The following is an 18,886-nucleotide window of genomic DNA, read 5'->3' on the forward strand; positions in this document are numbered from 1 at the left end:
CCCAAATAGCCAAAGACAAATTGAGAGGAAACATCACTTTATATGATTTGAAATAATATTATAGAGATAAAATCATCACAACAGACGGTTACTGAGATAATAGTAAACTCTATGACCAATAGGTTAGAATTAAAATCCCAAAGACAAACCACCAGAAATATGGTCAACTAATTTTTGACAAAAAAGCTGGCTGGGTACATGTAGTGGACAAATGATAGCTTTTCAACAAATGTTTTTAGGCAAACTCAATAATCACATGCAAAAAAAAAAACAGTAACAAGTCTCACAATGGAGACATTACTGGTGCCCACTCAAGCAAAATTGATGAACGATGGGACAACAGTGCTACAGTGCTACACACAAAAATCAATTCAAAGTTGCAAAGAACTTGAGATAAGACCAGAATGAAATGTATTGCAGAAAGCAATTAGAACGCTCCAAGACATGGACTGCAGAAGGTTTTTTTCCAATGATATGATTCAGACGGCAAAGATAAAACAAATATAAATAAATTAAAAAAATGGGATTTCATCAAGTAAAACATTTTTGCATGGCAAAAGAAACACAAACTAAAATGAAAAGGTACCCTATTAAATGGGAGAAAATATTTCTAAATGGGAGAAAATATTTGCACTAAACACTCAGATAAAGTTTGGGTTTATTGGGTTTCCCTTATAATCAGTGATAATGCTCACTTTTTCATATATTTATTGGACATCCCTCTGATTCTTTAGAAAAGTATCAGTTCCTCTCATTTTTTATGGTAAGTGATATAATTTCTTTCTTTTTTTAATTATTAATTTTATTGAATAACCATGTAGAAAGTTACAAAGTTCTCAGGCTTATGTCTCAGTTATACAATGCTCGAACACCCATCCCTTCACCAGTGCCCATATTCCACCACCAAAAACCCCAGTATACCCCCACCTCCACCCCCCACCCCCACCTGCGTAGCTGATAAATTTCACTTCATTTTATCTTTACCTTGATTACCGTCCATATTTCAACACAAAACTCACTATTGTTGGAGTTTCCCCCAAAAAAACAGCCCTACTGACAAGAAAGGATTTGATAATTAGTTTTCCATTGCTGAGAATGACGAGGTATGAAGTCCCGCGGCTGCTATCATAGTTTAGAATTTCTGTATTTTAGTACTTTAGTAATTAAGTCCAGGGAGGTTTATGTTAGAAATTGCATCATTTCCCTTCCTGGGGCAGCAAGGGGGAATGGCTTAGTTCACAGTCTAGAGACATGGCTGCAAGCAGTTGCTGGGACCAAGAGTAGTCTAGCTGGCCTCCGGATTGTGGTCAATCAGCAGCAGAGCAGACGCACAAAAGTGTGTCCACTCGGGTCGAATCTCAGCAGAGCATGCACTGGTATTGCCCCTGGCCCGAGACTGCCCATGCATCCCACTGTTTCAAGTTCATAAGTCTTTTTTTTTTCTCCTTCCCGTGCCACCAAGTTCATACCTGCTTAATAGTCCTCATAATATGGAGGACACCACACCGCTTCTCCCCTAAAAGGAAAAAAAACCTAGAAAAAAAGGATCTTTTCCCTCTTTGGCCAGCGTGGGGCTATGACTTAGTTCACAGTCTAGAAACATGGCTGCAAGCAGTTGCTGGAACCAAAAGTAGTCTAGCTGCCCTCCAGAACATGGTCTTTCAGCCAGTTCCTCTCATTTTTGATAGTTTTTGGATTTTTTTGTCATTGATCTTTGTAAATGCTTTGCATGTCATGGATTTTCTAACCAAATGGTTTCTGAAATATGTGAGTAATAAAATTTGTGGTCCTAAAATATTTTAAAGTGAAAATTATTAAAGAACAAATTTGTTTCTTGAGTAATATAAGTACTATGTGTGTGCAAATGTAAATGTATGTGTTTGCCTTAGTTTTCCAGGTAAAGGGTTTCATCCTAAATATCTTTTGATTGTAATTCAAAAACTGTTCTCTTCAGTGGCAGAACTCTAGCACCTTATTTGTAATCAAAATAGCTTTATTATTTCTTTCTCTGTTACTTACACTCAAATTTTTTCCCCTTTCTCAAAATATATTTTAGATAAATGGGAGACACAGTGAAGCAGTTTTAGGTAAACAACATCAATACTTATTTCTCACTAAACAACCATATAATAAATGAAAAAATAGGTTACAATTTATAAAGTTCAGTGACTATTTAAAAAAGTAAATAGTTACCGATATACAGGACACGCGGAGATATCTTCACACTCACGTTCTTCAAATAAGGTATCTGGGCATTCTTGACCTCCATTGGCTGCTTCTTGTATGATAATCCTGTATCGAGACTGTTTCATTGTAGCATTTCCTGAAGTAAAAATATAAAATGAAATTAGAGTGCCCTCTGATATACATATAGAAAAATACATGTGATTAGATAAAATTGGGGAAAATAAAAGGCAAAGTAAGAATGCATGGGAAATAAGAGTTATGAGTGATCACCAAAGGTAAGTCAGTAATGTTCTTCTATAAGGTAGATTGGTTACACTCAATAATTGTGTTTTCATATTTATATGTTATAAAAGAAAAGGACTATTTTAACTGTCTATTTTCAAGTTATCAGAATCTATCTTTTCTTTGACACTTATATGGCATTATCTATGAGACTTCAGCATACACTTAAACAGCAGCACAGGGGTTTACCTTTAGAAAGGCACTCCACCCAGTAAAGTAAGACATTTGGTAAGACATTTTGTTATTTTGTGTTCAGGGAATACCCTGCTCTGCTCAGGGCTCACTCCTGGCAATGCTCTGGGAACCATATGCACTGCCAGGGATCTAACCAGGCTTGGCTCTGGGTAAGACAAGTGCTTTAATCCCTTCGCTATCTCTTCAGATCCCTTTACATTTTGTAAATCACACTTATGAAAATTAATACATTAGTAACATGTTTGTTTATAGGTACCATTATATTAGATTCCTTTTTATTGAATATATTGAGACAATATACGTGTAATCAAAGTTTAGGAATGAGGCACAAAAACTGTGACAGTGATTTTATTGTCTACTGCAGTTTTGATGAGAAAAGAACAATAATAATAGTCATTATTATCACTCAATAAAAACAGATATATTCACTTTAATGGTTTGGGAAATTTATTATTTAAAATTTTTAGATGCATTCTTAATTAACAACAATAACCAAAATCAATACACTGGCAACTATTTCAATTACTACATGCATCACATGTGATAGGTATATAAATTTAAATTATTCATCCAATTAAATAACAAAGGGAGCAGAAAGATAAAAGGCTTATGATAAATCACAGAGTGAGAAATGTCAGAATGCAGCATTGTTACAACAGGATAGAATAAGGAATATTTATTTCGTTTTGTCTCTGTAATCTAAATCAAATTCCTCTGTATCACTGTCACTGTCATCCCATTGCTCATCAATTTGATCGAGCGGGCACCAGTAACGTCTCTCATTGTGAGACTTATTGTTACTGTTTTTGGCATATCGAATACGCCACGGGTAGCTTGCTAGGCTCTGCTGTGCGGGCAGGATACTTTCAGTAGCTTGCCGGGCTACTGAGGGGCGGCGGAATCAAACGCGGGTCGGCCATGTGAAAGGTGAATGCCCAACCGCTGTGCTATCGCTCCAACCCAATCAAATTCCTAGAAGATGAAAATTTTATTCTGGCACTTGAATGCTGAATAGCAAAAGAAAAGACAAAAATGATTTGCTAAAAACAATAAAAATGTATGCACTAAACATAAAAATTCACCATATTTTTACATAAGAAGCTTTATAATAAGAGGAATGACAAGTGTATTTCTAGACTAGAACGCATCATAGTCTTCTGTTAGCCACATAGATTTTACTTCCTTCCTATTTAACAGTGCCCCCTGGCAGAAGAGTCAATAAAAACACAGTGTGGGGCTTTGTGAGGGAGATTTCCAAGTCTATTAAGGACATTGAAAAAAAAACAATAAATTAAATACCAATTTGCAAGCATAAATGACTACTCAAGCTTGATTATGGTTAATAAACTACTATTCTAAGTTAAATTTCAATTAAGGCATTTCTTATCACCAATAAGTCATCAAACATAATTTAACTTAAGTTATTAATTATAGCCCAAAGAATAATATTTAGAGAAAATAGCTACTTAAAGACTAAGAGCTCTATTGAACATTGAAAATATAGGAAAGGGCTGCACAACTGAAGGCTGTTTAATAGACTTTCTGTGACAATCTACATTCGATTTCCCTACAGTGGCAGAAAGGGTGGAGGAAATTAGTATGTAAAAAGTTCCTCCAGGTGACTCATGGCCAGGTAAGCTGCAATAAGTCACATTCAGCTGAAATGCCACAAACATTTAGTCCTGGCACTATTGTTCAGCAATAAATTATTTTGAATAAAGAACTGACTCTTTTAGTTTCCAATTGACTTGACATATGAAAGTAGGGAAAAAGTGCACGTCATCAAGAGCAATAAGGATAAGCACTAGATTACTGGGAAGCAAAGATGGATTTGCACAGAGCAGATGGGTGGAGGGACTCTTAAGGCACAATTGTGGCAAGAAGATGCAGGATAGTGCAGTCTAAGCAAAAAGTGACAATTATTCTGATGTTAATTTGTAGAATTTTGGTGGTAGATTTTTAAAATCTGACTTCCCTGACTTTATTTCCATTGTTTCTCAAACAGTTTCATTACTGATAGGCTGAATAGATTACCCAAACGGCAGTTCTGTGGCACCAATATTCTTCCAGGATAATTGCCTTGTAATTCTCGATTCTTTTCTGCAGTTCTTTCCTCTGCAGCATTTAGCAAAGAAAATAAAAACAATACTCCTATCTTCTTTCCAACCTTGAAGCAAAATGATAAAACTAGTCTTGTTTTATTCTAGTATTTATATATTAGCAAATTTATATTAAATGATCTTTGGGACTGGAGCAATAGCACAGTGGGTAGGGCATTTTCATTGCACGCGGTCAATCCGGGGTTCGATTCCTTCGTCCCTCTCAGAGAGCCCGGCAAGCTACCGAGAGTATCCCACCTGCATTGCAAGCCTGGCAAGCTACCCGTGGCGTATTTGATATGCCAAAAACAGTAACAACAAGTCTCACAATGAGACGTTACTGGTGCCCACTCGAGCAAAATCAATGAACAACGGGATGACAGTTCAGTGCTATAGTGTAGTGATGGGGTCAGCGATAGTACAGATGATAGGGCTCTTGCCTTCTGTGGCTGATCCAAGTTCAATCCTGAACACACCACCTGGTCCCCTGAACCTGATAGCAGGAATCCCTGGGCACAGACTTGGGCGAAAGCCTTGAACACCCAGAGCTGTGGCCCCAAATAAAAATAACAAACAGACAAACAATCCCTATAGTGAGTTACAACTTGATGGGTTGTCAGCTTTCCTCTAGGCAATTCCAGTAGTAATCTGACTAAACTCCAGCCATAATTGCAGCTAGGATTACATGAACTAAGTGTAAAAGTACCTATATACTTTGTCTGATGCAGAAAGTCTCTTCTGGAGTGATATAAATTCATAAAAGAATAAAAAAATATATTGAAAGCAGAAGAAAAGCATCAATAGTTATACTATTTAAAAGAAAACTGTGGCAAACCATCTTCTAGTGATAGATTTAATTTATATTTGAAACATTTAGGAGCAGATCCTGAATGATATAGAATTATTCCACACTCCTGGTAAATTAAACTACAACTATAAGGCAATTAGTATTAAACAGCTTCTCACGTCATTGAAGATTCACTGGACACAGTGATCAAATAGGTACATGTTCAGGAAAATATGGGTTAATGTTTCTAATCCTCATTTAATTGTGAATAGCATACCCACTCACTTTCAGAAGGGCCTCACCTCAAAAAAGTACATAATAATCAGATAAGCAATCACCCAATATAAACATAAGAATAGGGAAAGGTTTTCTTCTCCCTATGAAATCGCTTTATAATTCAAATACATGGAAAATGTAAAATGCATTGCCTTTCTAAAAATTATCAATTAAATCTCACTGGGGGCCAGAGAGAAACACAGTGGGTAAGACTTGTCTTCAATGCAGCAGACTTGGATTTGATCCCCTATATTCCAAATGGTCCCATATTTCAGTGGAGAAAATGCACTTTTGGGGATTTAATATAAAAGAAACCTGGACTACATAACATTGTGCTATGTTCTTTGAGTGATCTTTGAGCACAAAGCCAGAAATAAGCTCTGAATTCTGTTAGATGTGGCTCCCAAAGCAAACAAAGAAAAAAATCAATTTAATTACTGGATATTTTATTACTGGATATATATAATATTTTATATATAATATTATATATATATGTATACACACATATATATGCATAGATATACATATATATATATATATATATATCCCTGAGAATTCTGCCAGAGTTTGGAGTTTAAGGATCTTAGGAAAACTACTTTGCTCCTTTGTATATACTAGTTCACAAATCATTAAATTAAACATTAAAGGGAAATGAGAATGTGTACATGACAGCCAGATAATCAATAGGCCAGCTTTATAGGCCTTGCTATGAAATATATATCACTATATATATATGTAACAAGAATAAGTGTTAATGGAAGTGTAACATGATAATGTTAAAAATAACTTTTACATGGTAGAAATTCCAAATGGACATTAATAAGTTTTTTCTAAATCATTTTGGTTCGCAGGGAACATAGCACAATGTTAGGTAGTCCAGGTTTCTTTTATATTAAATCCCCAAAAGTGCATTTTATCCACTGACTATACATAAGAGATTACCCAGTTTTAGTTTATTCACAACCACTGTTTTATTTAAGCAGATTTGATTTCTTTTCTAGAAAAGTTAGAAAACAAGTATTTTAATAAATTAAGTCAAGGGCCGGAGCGATAGCACAGCGGGTAGGGCGTTTGCCTTGCACGCGGCCGACCCGGGTTCGATCCCCGGCATCCCATATGGTCCCCCAAGCACCGCCAGGAGCAATTCCTGAGTGTAAAGCCAGGAGTAACCCCTGAGCATCGCTGGGTGTGACCCGAAAAGCAAAAAAAAAAAAAAGTCAAAATATTTCTCACTTAAATTTTAAGAAATAGTTACTATGACTCTTAAGTTCTCAGAAGGAAATATATACAATGTTGTTACCATAGACAAATAGTTATCAGGGATCTGCTATCACAGGGACCTGCTATGAATCAATATGTCACGTGTTATAGCAAAATGTATGAACTTGCATTAAATATCCCTGGAAAAGCAGAAATCAACACTGGGGAAAGGATAATAGGGTTGAAGTTCTTTGTTGTTTTATAAGCACTAAGAAATGGTAAGATAAACTTTGTGCATGCTAATAAAACCCCATACACGTGTATGTTCTTTTGTAAAAGGAGAAATGGGAGCTTTCGTAGTGAAAAAATGCAATTCTCTGCAAGCACTTAAATCACAATTTTCATATACTCTCTTCTTACTATTCATCATGGTGTTCCATATATAGTACAGTTACATCAAGAATTGGATTTCATCCCACTATATTACTCCAATAACTTAAACACTGTGGTGAAGAGTACCCTTACTTACCTTATATAAGGGTAAAATCAAATAAGATTGCAAAATTTTCTGATGAGCTTTCCAGAACCATTGAAACCAGTCTTTACAATATTCATCTATACTTCTTTTATTTTTAAGTGTTGCCTGAAAAAACTGTATTATATATTTTTAACTTTACATTATCATTATTAATTTTTGCAGTGGAGGCCACATACAATGGCTCTAGCAGTAGGCAAGACCTCTAGGGCTCTGATTTCTAATTCTGGGTCATTATCGAATTGCTTTATGACCTTGAGTAGTGCACTTAGCCTTTAAGAGCTTCAATTTTCTTGCTTGCCTTTGTGGGCAATAGTCCCCAGTAAACACAAGATAGTTGCTAAGAATTCTTAATTAAGTTGAAGGGAAGCTTTTTTTTTGATAAATATCTAAAACCACTCCTTACAAATATATATATGACCACCGAATTTAAAAATTTTATCTGGAATTCTTTAAAATAGATTTCAGTAGAGGAAAATGATGTTACTATATGAAGAATTAATCTAGGATGGTAGCAAAACAAATTTATTCTTTTTTCTCCATGGTAGATTTCACATATTCATTAAAGCCTATGCAACAGTCCTAACTTTGAGGGATTTTCTCCAATTTCCTCTTCTTCCTATATTTTAATACTACTCACTACAAAGCATCTACAATTTGGAAAGCAATCAGACATTGAAAGTGTTTGAGACTAACCCTTCTACTCTTTAAATTCCAGAACTAACATCACCCACAATTGATTGTCCTGTCTTCTCTAACAAAATAGTTCTTAAAACCTAGCTCATCTTTGAAATTCGAAGAATGCTTGTACAGTCTGTTTCCCAAATCAAACAGTTTAAATCAGACTCTGACACACCGGTATGTTTTGAAAAACCTCCAGGCCAAACAATCAGTGATGGCACATTAAAAGTCAGCATAGTTTATTCATCAAATATATAGGGAAAAGAAGGAAAGGAAGAAAAATGAAATGCAAAGACATGCAGCATGCTTAACTAAGCAATAGAAAACAAATGAGCAGTAGCTAAGTCATTATTGCACTCAACAGATTTTAAAAATGCAACCTGCCCTCTAGCTAAATATATCATAAGTGGTATAATTGGAAATGTGCACTATAAACTAGGAAGATTAACACTATTTATAAAAGGACAACTTGTATTTTCTTTTGACTATGCGTTCTGAAATAATAGGAATTATTTTCTCTTCTTCTGGCCTTTGCTACTCAGCAGATGAAATGCCTAGTGATTGCCTGCTTTTGGGCTCATAATTATGCTGTTAATCAACACTACAGTGGAAATACATGGCAATGCCATCTCTTAATCAATATACACAGACAGGTTGGGGGCAGAAGGCAAGAGCTGGTTATCTAGGATAAACGTCAGTATTCTGACACTATTAGGCATGAATACTGAACTTGTCTTTGAAAAAATACTTTTAAATTTATTTATTTTTAATTAGAGAATCACCGTGAGGGTACAGTTACTGATTTATACACTTCTGTGCTCACACTTCCCTCATACAAAGTTTGGGAACCCATCCCTTCACCAGTGCCCATTCTCCACCACCCGTAAACCCAGTGTCCCTCCCACCCTCCCCAATCCCATCTCCCCCCCACCCCACCCTGCCACTGTGGCAAGGCATTCCCTTCTGCTTTCTCTCTCTAATTAGCTGTTGTGGTTTGCAACAAAGGTGTTGAGTGGCCGCTGTGCTCAGTCTCTAGCCCTCATTCAGCCCGCAACTCCCTTCCCCCACATGGCCTTCGACTGCAATGTAGTTGGTGATCGCTTCTCTGAGTTGACCTATCCCCGGAACTTGAGGCCAGCCTCGAAGCCATGGAGTCAACCTCCTGGTACTTATTTCTACAGTTCTTGGGTGTTAGTCTCCCACTCTGTTATTCTATATACCATAGATGAGTGCAATCTTTCTATGTCTGTCTCTCTCTTTCTGACTCATTTCACTCAGCATGAAACTTTTCATGCCCATCCACTTAACTACAAAATTCTTGACCTCCTTTTTTCTAACAGCTGCATAGTATTCCATTGTATAGATGTACCAAAGTTTCCTCAACCAGTCATCCGTTCTGGGGCATTCGGGTTTTTTCCAGATTCTGGCTATTGTAAACAGTGCTGCGATGAACATACATGTGCAGATGTTGTTTCGATTGTACTTTTTTGATTCTCTGGGATATATTCCCAGCAGTGGTATTGCTGGGTCAAATGGGAATTCAATATCTAATTTTTTGAGAGTCGTCCAAATTGTTTTCCAGAAGGGCTGAACCAGTCGGCATTCCCACCAGCAGTGAAGAAGGGTCCCTTTCTCCCCACATCCTCTCCAACAGCGGTTGCTTTTGTTCTTTTGGATGTGTGCTAGTCTCTGTGGTGTGAGGTGGTATCTCAAAGTTGTTTTGATCTGCATCTCTCTGATGATTAGTGATGCAGAGCACTTTTTCATGTGCCTTTTGGCCATTCGTATTTCTTCCTTGGTAAAGTTTCTGTTCATTTCTTCGCCCCATTTTTTGATGGGGTTGGATGTTTTCTTCTTGTAGAGTTCAACCAGTGCTTTATATACCATTGATATCAACCCCTTATCTGATGGGTATTGTGTAAATATCCTTTCCCATTCTGTGGATAGTCTTTGTATTCTGGTCACTGTATCTTTTGCGGTGCAGAAGCTTTTTAGTTTAATGTAGTCCCATTTGTTGATCTCTGTTTTTACTAGATTGCTTAGTTCCGTGTCACCCTTGAAGATACCCTTATCTTCAATATCGTGGAGGGTTTCGCCGACCTTGTCTTCAATGTACCTTATGGTTTGTGGTCTAATGTTGAGGTCTTTAATCCATTTTGATCTGACTTTTGTGCATGGTGTCAGGTCAAGGTCTAAACCCATGAAAAAATACTTTTAAATAATCTCCAATGCCTAATTTATGAACACTTTATGTCCCCATGGGTCTAGACAATCTACCATTTATGACTAGCATTATAGTGGCAAAAAGGACAAAACCACTTCTTGGTCAAACTTTTGCATCATAGCAGATGTATATAAAGATGCAACTCAGAAATGCACAGCTTGCAACTTTAGTGTATCCCACAACTCTTTGCCTTACAGGAGAAGATTGGAGAGTAAAGTGTACTGCTTGGCCATTTTCTCTAAGGATCTTGCTATGTTCTAATTATACCACCCCTTCCAATGACTCAAACACATACAATCTTTGGGGGTGGGGGTGGGGGTGGTCACAACCAGCCCTGTTTATGATTAACTCTTAGTTTTATGCTTAGTGATCACTGGTAGTGGTCAGGTTCCTAGTGTCAGGAGACCACAAGGGGTGTCAGGGTGAAATGGGGCTTAAACTCTGAGCAAGGCAACATATTGACACCTTTACTATCTATCTGACCTACTGTTTTGGTTTCCCCTAATTTTTAAATTACTTTTCCACTGTGTTCACACGTAAAACTGGTGTACCTAAGCATGAGATTCAAGGAATCCTTTAGAATTAATATAGATTGTGATATTAAAGTTTTGGGGGACTATCATAAGATAAATAAAAAATAAACTCTGCAAAAACAACCCAATTAAATTAATTTTTAAAAAACTATATATTTTTATAGCACAGACAAGTATGGCAAATCTGGTGTACAGATCTTACATTTAAAAAAATTTTCAGGCGCCATGATTTATGAAACTATTAATTGTTGGGGTTTAGACATATTATGCTCTAGCATCAATCCCACCACTAGGGTCTTCTTGCTTCCACCAATGTTCCCAGATTCTGTCATACCAACCACCCTGCCTCTCCCCATCCCCAGCCTTTCACCTTGATAGGCACATTTTTAAGATCACTGTATCACTGTATCACTGTCATCCTGTTGTTTGTCAATTTGCTCAAGTGGGCAACAGTAATGTCTCCATTTGTCCTAGCCCTGAGATTTTAGCAGCTTCTCCTTACTTATCTTTCCCAAGGATTGGAGGCTTTTTCAGGGTCAGGGGAATGAGACCTATCGTTACTGCTTTTTTTTCATATCGAATATACCCCTACTGTCTGAACTCCATCAAGTATGGTGTGGTAATTATGGAAAATGGGTAGGAAGTGTCTTATAAAGCAGTCCAGTCACCCCCAGCACGTTGACCGCTGTCGGGTTGTGGGAAAGGGGCGTGGCCTAACCACCAGAGGGCGTGGCCTAAGAAAAGTGGGCGTGGCCTCATTGCCGGCGGCAAGTAGTTTCCTCAACATCCTATCCAAGACTAACATCCTAGCTAGTCGCAAGCAGTAGGACAATAAACCACAAGACTTCACATAAGAACTGAAGGAAACATCTCAGTAGGAGACCAGGTTCTACAACCGGCAAGTAAAAAGCCAACCACTATTAACTGAGCCTATCCACAATCCTTTTTCGCAACAAAAGGAAACAGGGACACTCATCATCAAGGGCCCTCTTTCATATCACCACAAACAACATGAAGAAACAGCGAAAATCCCCATTGCAACCAGAGGACGATCAAAGGAGTCCGGAAACCTCAATGGGCGCTTCCTACAAACTTGACCTCTCTGAGAAAGAATTCAGACTTGAAATCCTCAACATGTTCAATGAACTCAATGCAAAGATGGACAACTTCAAGGAGGACCTGGCGGAAACAATACAACAGACAGCCGACAAAATACGGGAAGAAATGAGAGCAGAAATAAAAAACCTTCAAAAAGAAATGAAGGATTCCGTACATGAAATCAAAAACTCTCTGGCTGCCCTCAACAATAGGATGACTGCAGCCGAAGACAGAATCAGTATGCTTGAAGATGAGCTGCAAGAGGCCTACAGGCAACATCAAACCATGGCAAGAGACCTCAAAATAGCTCTAGCCAGAATCAGAGTCCTAGGGGATGAATTCAAGAGGAACAACATTAGAATCATTGGACTACCAGAACCACAGGGAACCAACCCCAACGAAAAAGACACAGTCAAACAAATCATTGCGGAAAACTTCCCACAGCTGGACAATGCAGGCATCCAGATTCAAGGCGCCCGAAGAATGCCAGCTAAAAGAGATCCTAACAGAAAAACCCCAAGACATATCATAGTTACAATGATGGACATCTTCCAGAGAGACACAATACTCCAAGCAGCAAGGTCCAAGAAGGAAATCGCATACAAAGGAGCACCCCTTAGGCTCACAGCAGATCTATCAGAGGAAACCCTCCAAGCTCGAAGGCAATGGTGGGATATAGTGAAAAAACTCAATGAAATCAACGCTTCACCAAGAATACTTTATTCGGCTAAACTCTCATTCAAGCTAGAAGGAATCATACACTACTTTGGGGATAAACAACAGCTCAGGAACTTCATAGACTCAAAACCAAACCTAAAAGACGCACTAAAGGGGCTATTGTAAGACAAGAACAACCCCTACAAGCACAACAAACCCTTGCACAAAGAGGGCACAAAATCCCATAACAATAATCTCCCTTAATGTCAATGGTCTGAATTCACGAACTAAGAGACACAGACTGGCAAAATGGATTCAGAGACTCAACCCAACATTCTGCTGCCTGCAAGAAACACATCTGAATAGCCAGAACAAACACAGACTCAAAGTCAAAGGATGGAAAACAATCCTGCAAGCAAACAACTCCCTCAAGAAATCCGGGGTGGCTTTACTAGTATCAGACAACATAGACTTCAGGTTGAAAAAGATTACAAGGGATAGTGAACGCCACTTTTTATTAATCAAGGGATGTGTACATCAGGAAGAAATCACACTCCTAAATGTCTACGCACCCAATGAGGGACCAGCTAAATACCTACAACAGCTGCTAAGAGACCTCGAGAAGGACATCTCGAGCAACACAATAGTAGTTGGAGACTTCAACACCGCACTGTCTCCTCTGGACAGATCTAGAAGATTAAAACTCACCAATGAAATACTGGCTTTGAAGGAAGAAATAGAAGAGAGAGGGCTAATAGATCTATACAGGGCTTTATATCCCCAAAAAAAGGAATACACATTCTTTTCCAGTGCACATGGAACATTTTCCAGAATAGACCATGCGCTGGGCCACACAACATACCTCAACAGAATCAACAAGATAGACATTGTACCAGCTATCTTTTCAGACCATGATGCACTGAAGATAAAACTCAACTGTGGACAGATGCAGAAAACCAAATCAAACACCTGGAAACTAAATAGCTCGATATTGAACAATGAGTGGGTCAGGAAGGAAATCAAGGAAGAAATCAAAAGGTACCTAGAAACAAATGAGAATGAAGACACGAGCTACCAGAACCTGTGGGACGCAGCTAAAGCCGTTTTAAGGGGAAAATTTATAGCTCTGCAAGCATATCTCAGAAACGAAGAAAGGGCCCACATAAATATCTTGACTTCACGGCTCAAGACCTTAGAAAAGGACCAACAAAAGGAGCCAAAACCAGGCAGAAGGAAAGAGATAATAAAACTTAGAGCAGAAATTAATGACATGGAAACCCAAAAGACAATCCAGAAGATCAATGAAACCAAGAGCTGGTTCTTCGAGAAAATAAACAAGATTGATAAACCACTAGCAAGACTCACAAAGAAAGAGAGAGAGAAAGAACCCTTATAAGCCGAATCAGAAATGAAAAGGGGGACATCACAACAGAAACCAATGAAATTCAAAAGATCATCAGAGACTACTTTGAAAATCTCCATGCCACGAAACAAGAGAATCTAGAAGAAATGGATAAATTCCTCGACTCCTATAATCTCCCAAGGCTGAACCAAGAAGACCTGGAGTACCTGAATAGTCCAATTAACATCAAGGAAATTGAAATGGTAATCAAAAGTCTCCCCAAAAACAAAAGCCCAGGCCCAGACGGATTCACTAGTGAGTTCTTCCAAACATTTAAAGAGTACCTTTTGCCAGTCCTTCTCAAGCTCTTCCAGGAAATTGAAGAAACAGAAACCCTCCCTAACAGTTTCTATGAGGCTCATATCTCCCTAATACCAAAAGCAAACAAAGACACCACAAAAAAAAGAAAACTACAGGCCAATATCCCTGATGAACACAGATGCAAAAATTCTCAACAAAATATTAGCAAATAGAATTCAACAACTCATCAAAAAGATCATACACCACGACCAAGTGGGATTCATCCCGGGGATGCAAGGATGGTTTAACATCCGGAAATCAATCAACATAATCCACCATATCAACAAAAGAAAAGATAAAAATCATATAATCATATCAATAGATGCAGAGAAAGCATTTAACAAGATCCAGCATCCGTTTATGATGAAAACACTAGCCAAAATGGGTATAGAAGGGACCTTCCTCAATATAGTCAAAGCCATTTATCACAAGCCTATGGCAAGCATTGTCCTCAATGGGGAAAAACTAAGAGCCTTCCCTCTGAGAACAGGGACGAGACAAGGATGCCCAGTCTCTCCACTTCTGTTCAATATAGTACTGGAAGTACTTGCAATAGCGATTAGGCAAGAAAAAGACATTAAGGGCATTCAGGTAGGAAAGGAAGAAATCAAGCTCTCACTATTCGCAGATGATATGATACTATACTTAGAGAACCGTAAAACCTCTACCAAGAAACTCCTAGAAACAATAGACTCGTACAGTAAAGTTGCAGGCTATAGAATCAATACCCAAAGTCCATGGCTTTCCTATATGCAAATAATGAGAGAGAAGAAAGTGACCTGAGAAAAGCAATCCCATTCACAATTGCGCCTCAAAAAATCAAATACCTCGGAATCAGCTTAACAAAGGAGGAAAAGGACTTGTATAATGAAAACTATAAAACACTACTTCAGGAAATAAAAGAGGACACGAGGAAATGGAAAGACATCCCCTGCTCATGGATTGGAAGAATTAATATTGTCAAAATGGCAATTCTCCCCAAAGCATTGTACAAATTCAATGCGATCCCTATAGGGATACCCTTGACATTCTTCAAAGAAATGGAGCAAGTGCTCCTGAAATTCATATGGAACAATAAGCCCCCACGAATAGCTAAAGCAATCCTTGGGAAAAAGAAAATGGGAGGAATCAACCTCCTCAACTTCCAACTCTACTACAAAGCGGTAGTCATTAAAACAGCTTGGTACTGGAAAAAAGGCAGAGCGGCAGACCAATGGAACAGGGTTGAATACTCTGACATACACCCCCAAATATATGACCATCTAATCTTTGATAAGGGAGCAAAAAAGGCGAAGTGGAGCAAGGAAAGCATGTTTAACAAATTGTGCTGGCAAAACTGGACAGCTACATGCAAAAAAATGGGCTTAGACTTCCACCTATCACCATGTACAAAAGTCAGATCAAAATGGATTAAGGACCCCAACATCAGACCAGAATCCCTAAGGTACATTGAAGACAAGGTCGGCAAAACACTCCACGACACTGAAGCCAAAGGTATCTTCAAAGCTGACACGCCACTGGCCAAGCAAGTGAAAACAGAGATAAATGAATGGGACTATCTCAAACTAAGAAACTTCTGCACCTCAAGAGAAACAGTGACCAAAGTACAAAGACAATCTACAGAATGGGAAAGGATATTTATGCAGTACCCATCCGATAAAGGGTTGATAACAAGGATATACAATGCACTGGTAACTCCACAAGAAGAAAACTGCCAACCCGATCAAAAAATGGGCTGATGAAATGAACAGAAACTTTTCCAAAGAAGAAATCCAAATGGCTAAGAGGCACATGAGAAAATGTTCAACATCACTAATCATCAGGGAGATGCAGATCAAAACAACAATGAGATATCATCTCACATCACAGAGACTGGCCCACATCCCCAAAAACAAAAGCAACCGGTGTTGGCGTGGATGTGGGGAGAAAGGGACTCTCCTTCACTGCTGGTGGGAATGCCGACTGGTTCAGCCCTTTTGGAAAACAATATGGACGATTCTCAAAAAGTTAGAAATTGAGCTCCCATTTGACCCAGCAATACCACTCCTGGGAATATATCCCGGAGAGGCAAAAAGGTATAGTAGAGATGACATCTGCATTTCCATGTTCATTGCTGCTCTGTTCACAATAGCCACAATATGGAAAAAACCAGAGTGCCCGAAAACAGATGATTGGCTAAAGAAACTCTGGTATATTTACACAATGGAATACTATGTAGCTGTCAGGAAACATGAAGTCATGAAATTTGCATATAAGTGGATCAACATGGAAAGTATCATGTTGAGTAAAATGAGTCAGAAAGAAAGAGACAGGCATAGAAAGATTGCACTCATATGTGGAATATAATGTAACTGAGAAGTACAAGTTGGCAACGATGCAACTTCTGGCAGATATCTCTCTGGACTTAGTTACTAAAATACTAAATTACAGAAACCCAAAACTGAGAGGCCGCTAAGTGTGGTCACTCGACCTCATACTTCTTCATCCTCATCAATGGAAAACAAATTATCTAATGCTTCCTTTTCAGCAGGTCTGACTTTAGGGGAGAGACTCTCCAAACAATAATAGTGAGTTTTGTTGAAATATTGTATGCAATCAAAATGAAAGTAAAGTGAAATTTATTAGTTACACAGGGGGGGGCTTAGGGGGGGGGGGCTAGGGGCGTGGGGGGGTTGGGGTGTGAGGGGGCGGGGTGGAGCTATACTGGGATTCTTGGTGGTGGAATATGAGCACTGGTGAAGGGATGGGTATTCGAGCATTGTATAACTGAGATTTAAACCTGAAAACTTTGTAACTTTGTAACTTTCCACAATAAAAAATTAAAAAAAATAAATAAAATAAAAAAATAAAAAATAAATAAATTAAAAAGAAAAAATAAAGCAGTCCAGAGCGTGGAGTGGTTGGGTAGTGGAGATTGGCTGCGGGGCTTGGTCCATTGGGGTGGGAGTTCTCAGCCGCCCCCTCTGCTGTGCCCCGAGTGAAAACAGCCTGGTGCGGATATACACTCTCTCTGTCTGTGTGTATACACACACACACACACACACACAATATATGCTTCCTTGATAAAATCATCTGTCAGTATAAATGTGGGTTGATCCCATGCTTTAATTATAGAGAATAATATTACTATAAACATTGAAGTATAAATACTCTTTTTGTGGGCAAGAGTTCTGTGGCCTCAGCCTGTGGTTCCAGGTGCTATGCCTGGCTCTGTGCTGACTAGAGACAGCTGCTGGTGGTTATTAGACCCTGTGTGATTTTAGGAATTAGTCCATAGAATGCAAGTCAAGGATCTTACTTCCTGTACTACCTCTCCTACCCTTGACTTATACTAGAATTAATGTTTCTTGTCTATTGGATAGTACCTACAATTGAATTTGCTGACCATAGTTATCTCTGTTTAAAAATTTTAAGAACTCTTCATAGAGTTTATCATAAAGGCTACACCAATTTACATCTACACCAATGGTGTGAGTGAGTTCAAATATCCTTGTCAATATTTGCTGTTGTTGATCTTTTTAAAATACACCAAACTTGCCAGTGTGAGGTGATATCTTATTATTTTCCCCCTCTTGGGGATTTCCCAAGTAGTGCACGGGAACAATGAGGTTACCTGCTAGGGATATTCAACACACTGGGCAGGATTATTCCATGTTTGGGCCAATGCTATAGCACTTCTTTGGCCAGTGGTGTTGAGGGTCCCCAGGGATACATTTAGTGGTGCTGGTATACGATAAGGAACAAAGGACCAAGCCTAGGTCCCTGATCTTGTGAGGAATATGCCTCTGATCCCTGAGCCATCTACCTGATTCCATAATAAGTGATTTTGAACACCCTAATGTGTCACTGATATTCTTTATGCCATCTCTGAAAAAAGTGTCTACTTCATTTACTTTTGATAGCATTTCTAGACCGATTATTTGTGGTTGGCTGTTCCTTTTGCTTTAAGAATTTTTTTAAAATTTGATATAGTCTCATTTTAGTTTGTTTTTCCTTTTATTGCCCTTGTCAAAAAGTTGAGTCTTTAATTCTGATGTTGTAGTTTGGTAGACATGGCCTTTATTTTGGTAAGGTATATTCTTTCTATTCCTAAATTATTTAAAATTTGTTTCGTTTTGTTTTGGAGACATGTGGTGGTGCTCGAGTTGACTCCTGGCTCTGTGCTTACACCTAGTTTGTGGAACCAAATGAGGTGTTGAGAATTGAACTGAGTTGGCCACATGCAAGACAAATGTACTATGTCTTCAGATCCTATAGAGCATTTTTATCATATGTCTGTGAAGTTGTGTCAATTAATTTATAAAATCTTTTTATCTGAGAATGATCTTTTATCTTTCTCTCTGTTAATGCAGTTTGTTACATAAATTGATTTGCATCCCTAAAATGAATCCAGGGAATGTCACTTTATTTTTATTTATTTATTTGTTTAT

At 38.2% G+C, this 18,886-nt stretch overlaps 1 protein-coding gene across 1 annotated transcript in view; it reads right to left on the bottom strand.

Moving 5' to 3' along the window:
* The window catches only part of THSD7B (thrombospondin type 1 domain containing 7B), a 1,129,969-nt gene that overhangs the window by 463,072 nt on the left and 648,011 nt on the right, over window positions 1-18,886 (bottom strand). The window contains exon 11 of the mRNA XM_055123230.1: window positions 2,194-2,323. Coding sequence (XP_054979205.1) covers window positions 2,194-2,323 — 130 coding nt within the window. The remainder of the gene's footprint in view (window positions 1-2,193; window positions 2,324-18,886) is intronic.

Source organism: Sorex araneus, chromosome X, assembly GCF_027595985.1.
Source record: "Sorex araneus isolate mSorAra2 chromosome X, mSorAra2.pri, whole genome shotgun sequence".
Taxonomy (NCBI): Eukaryota; Metazoa; Chordata; class Mammalia; order Eulipotyphla; family Soricidae; genus Sorex; species Sorex araneus.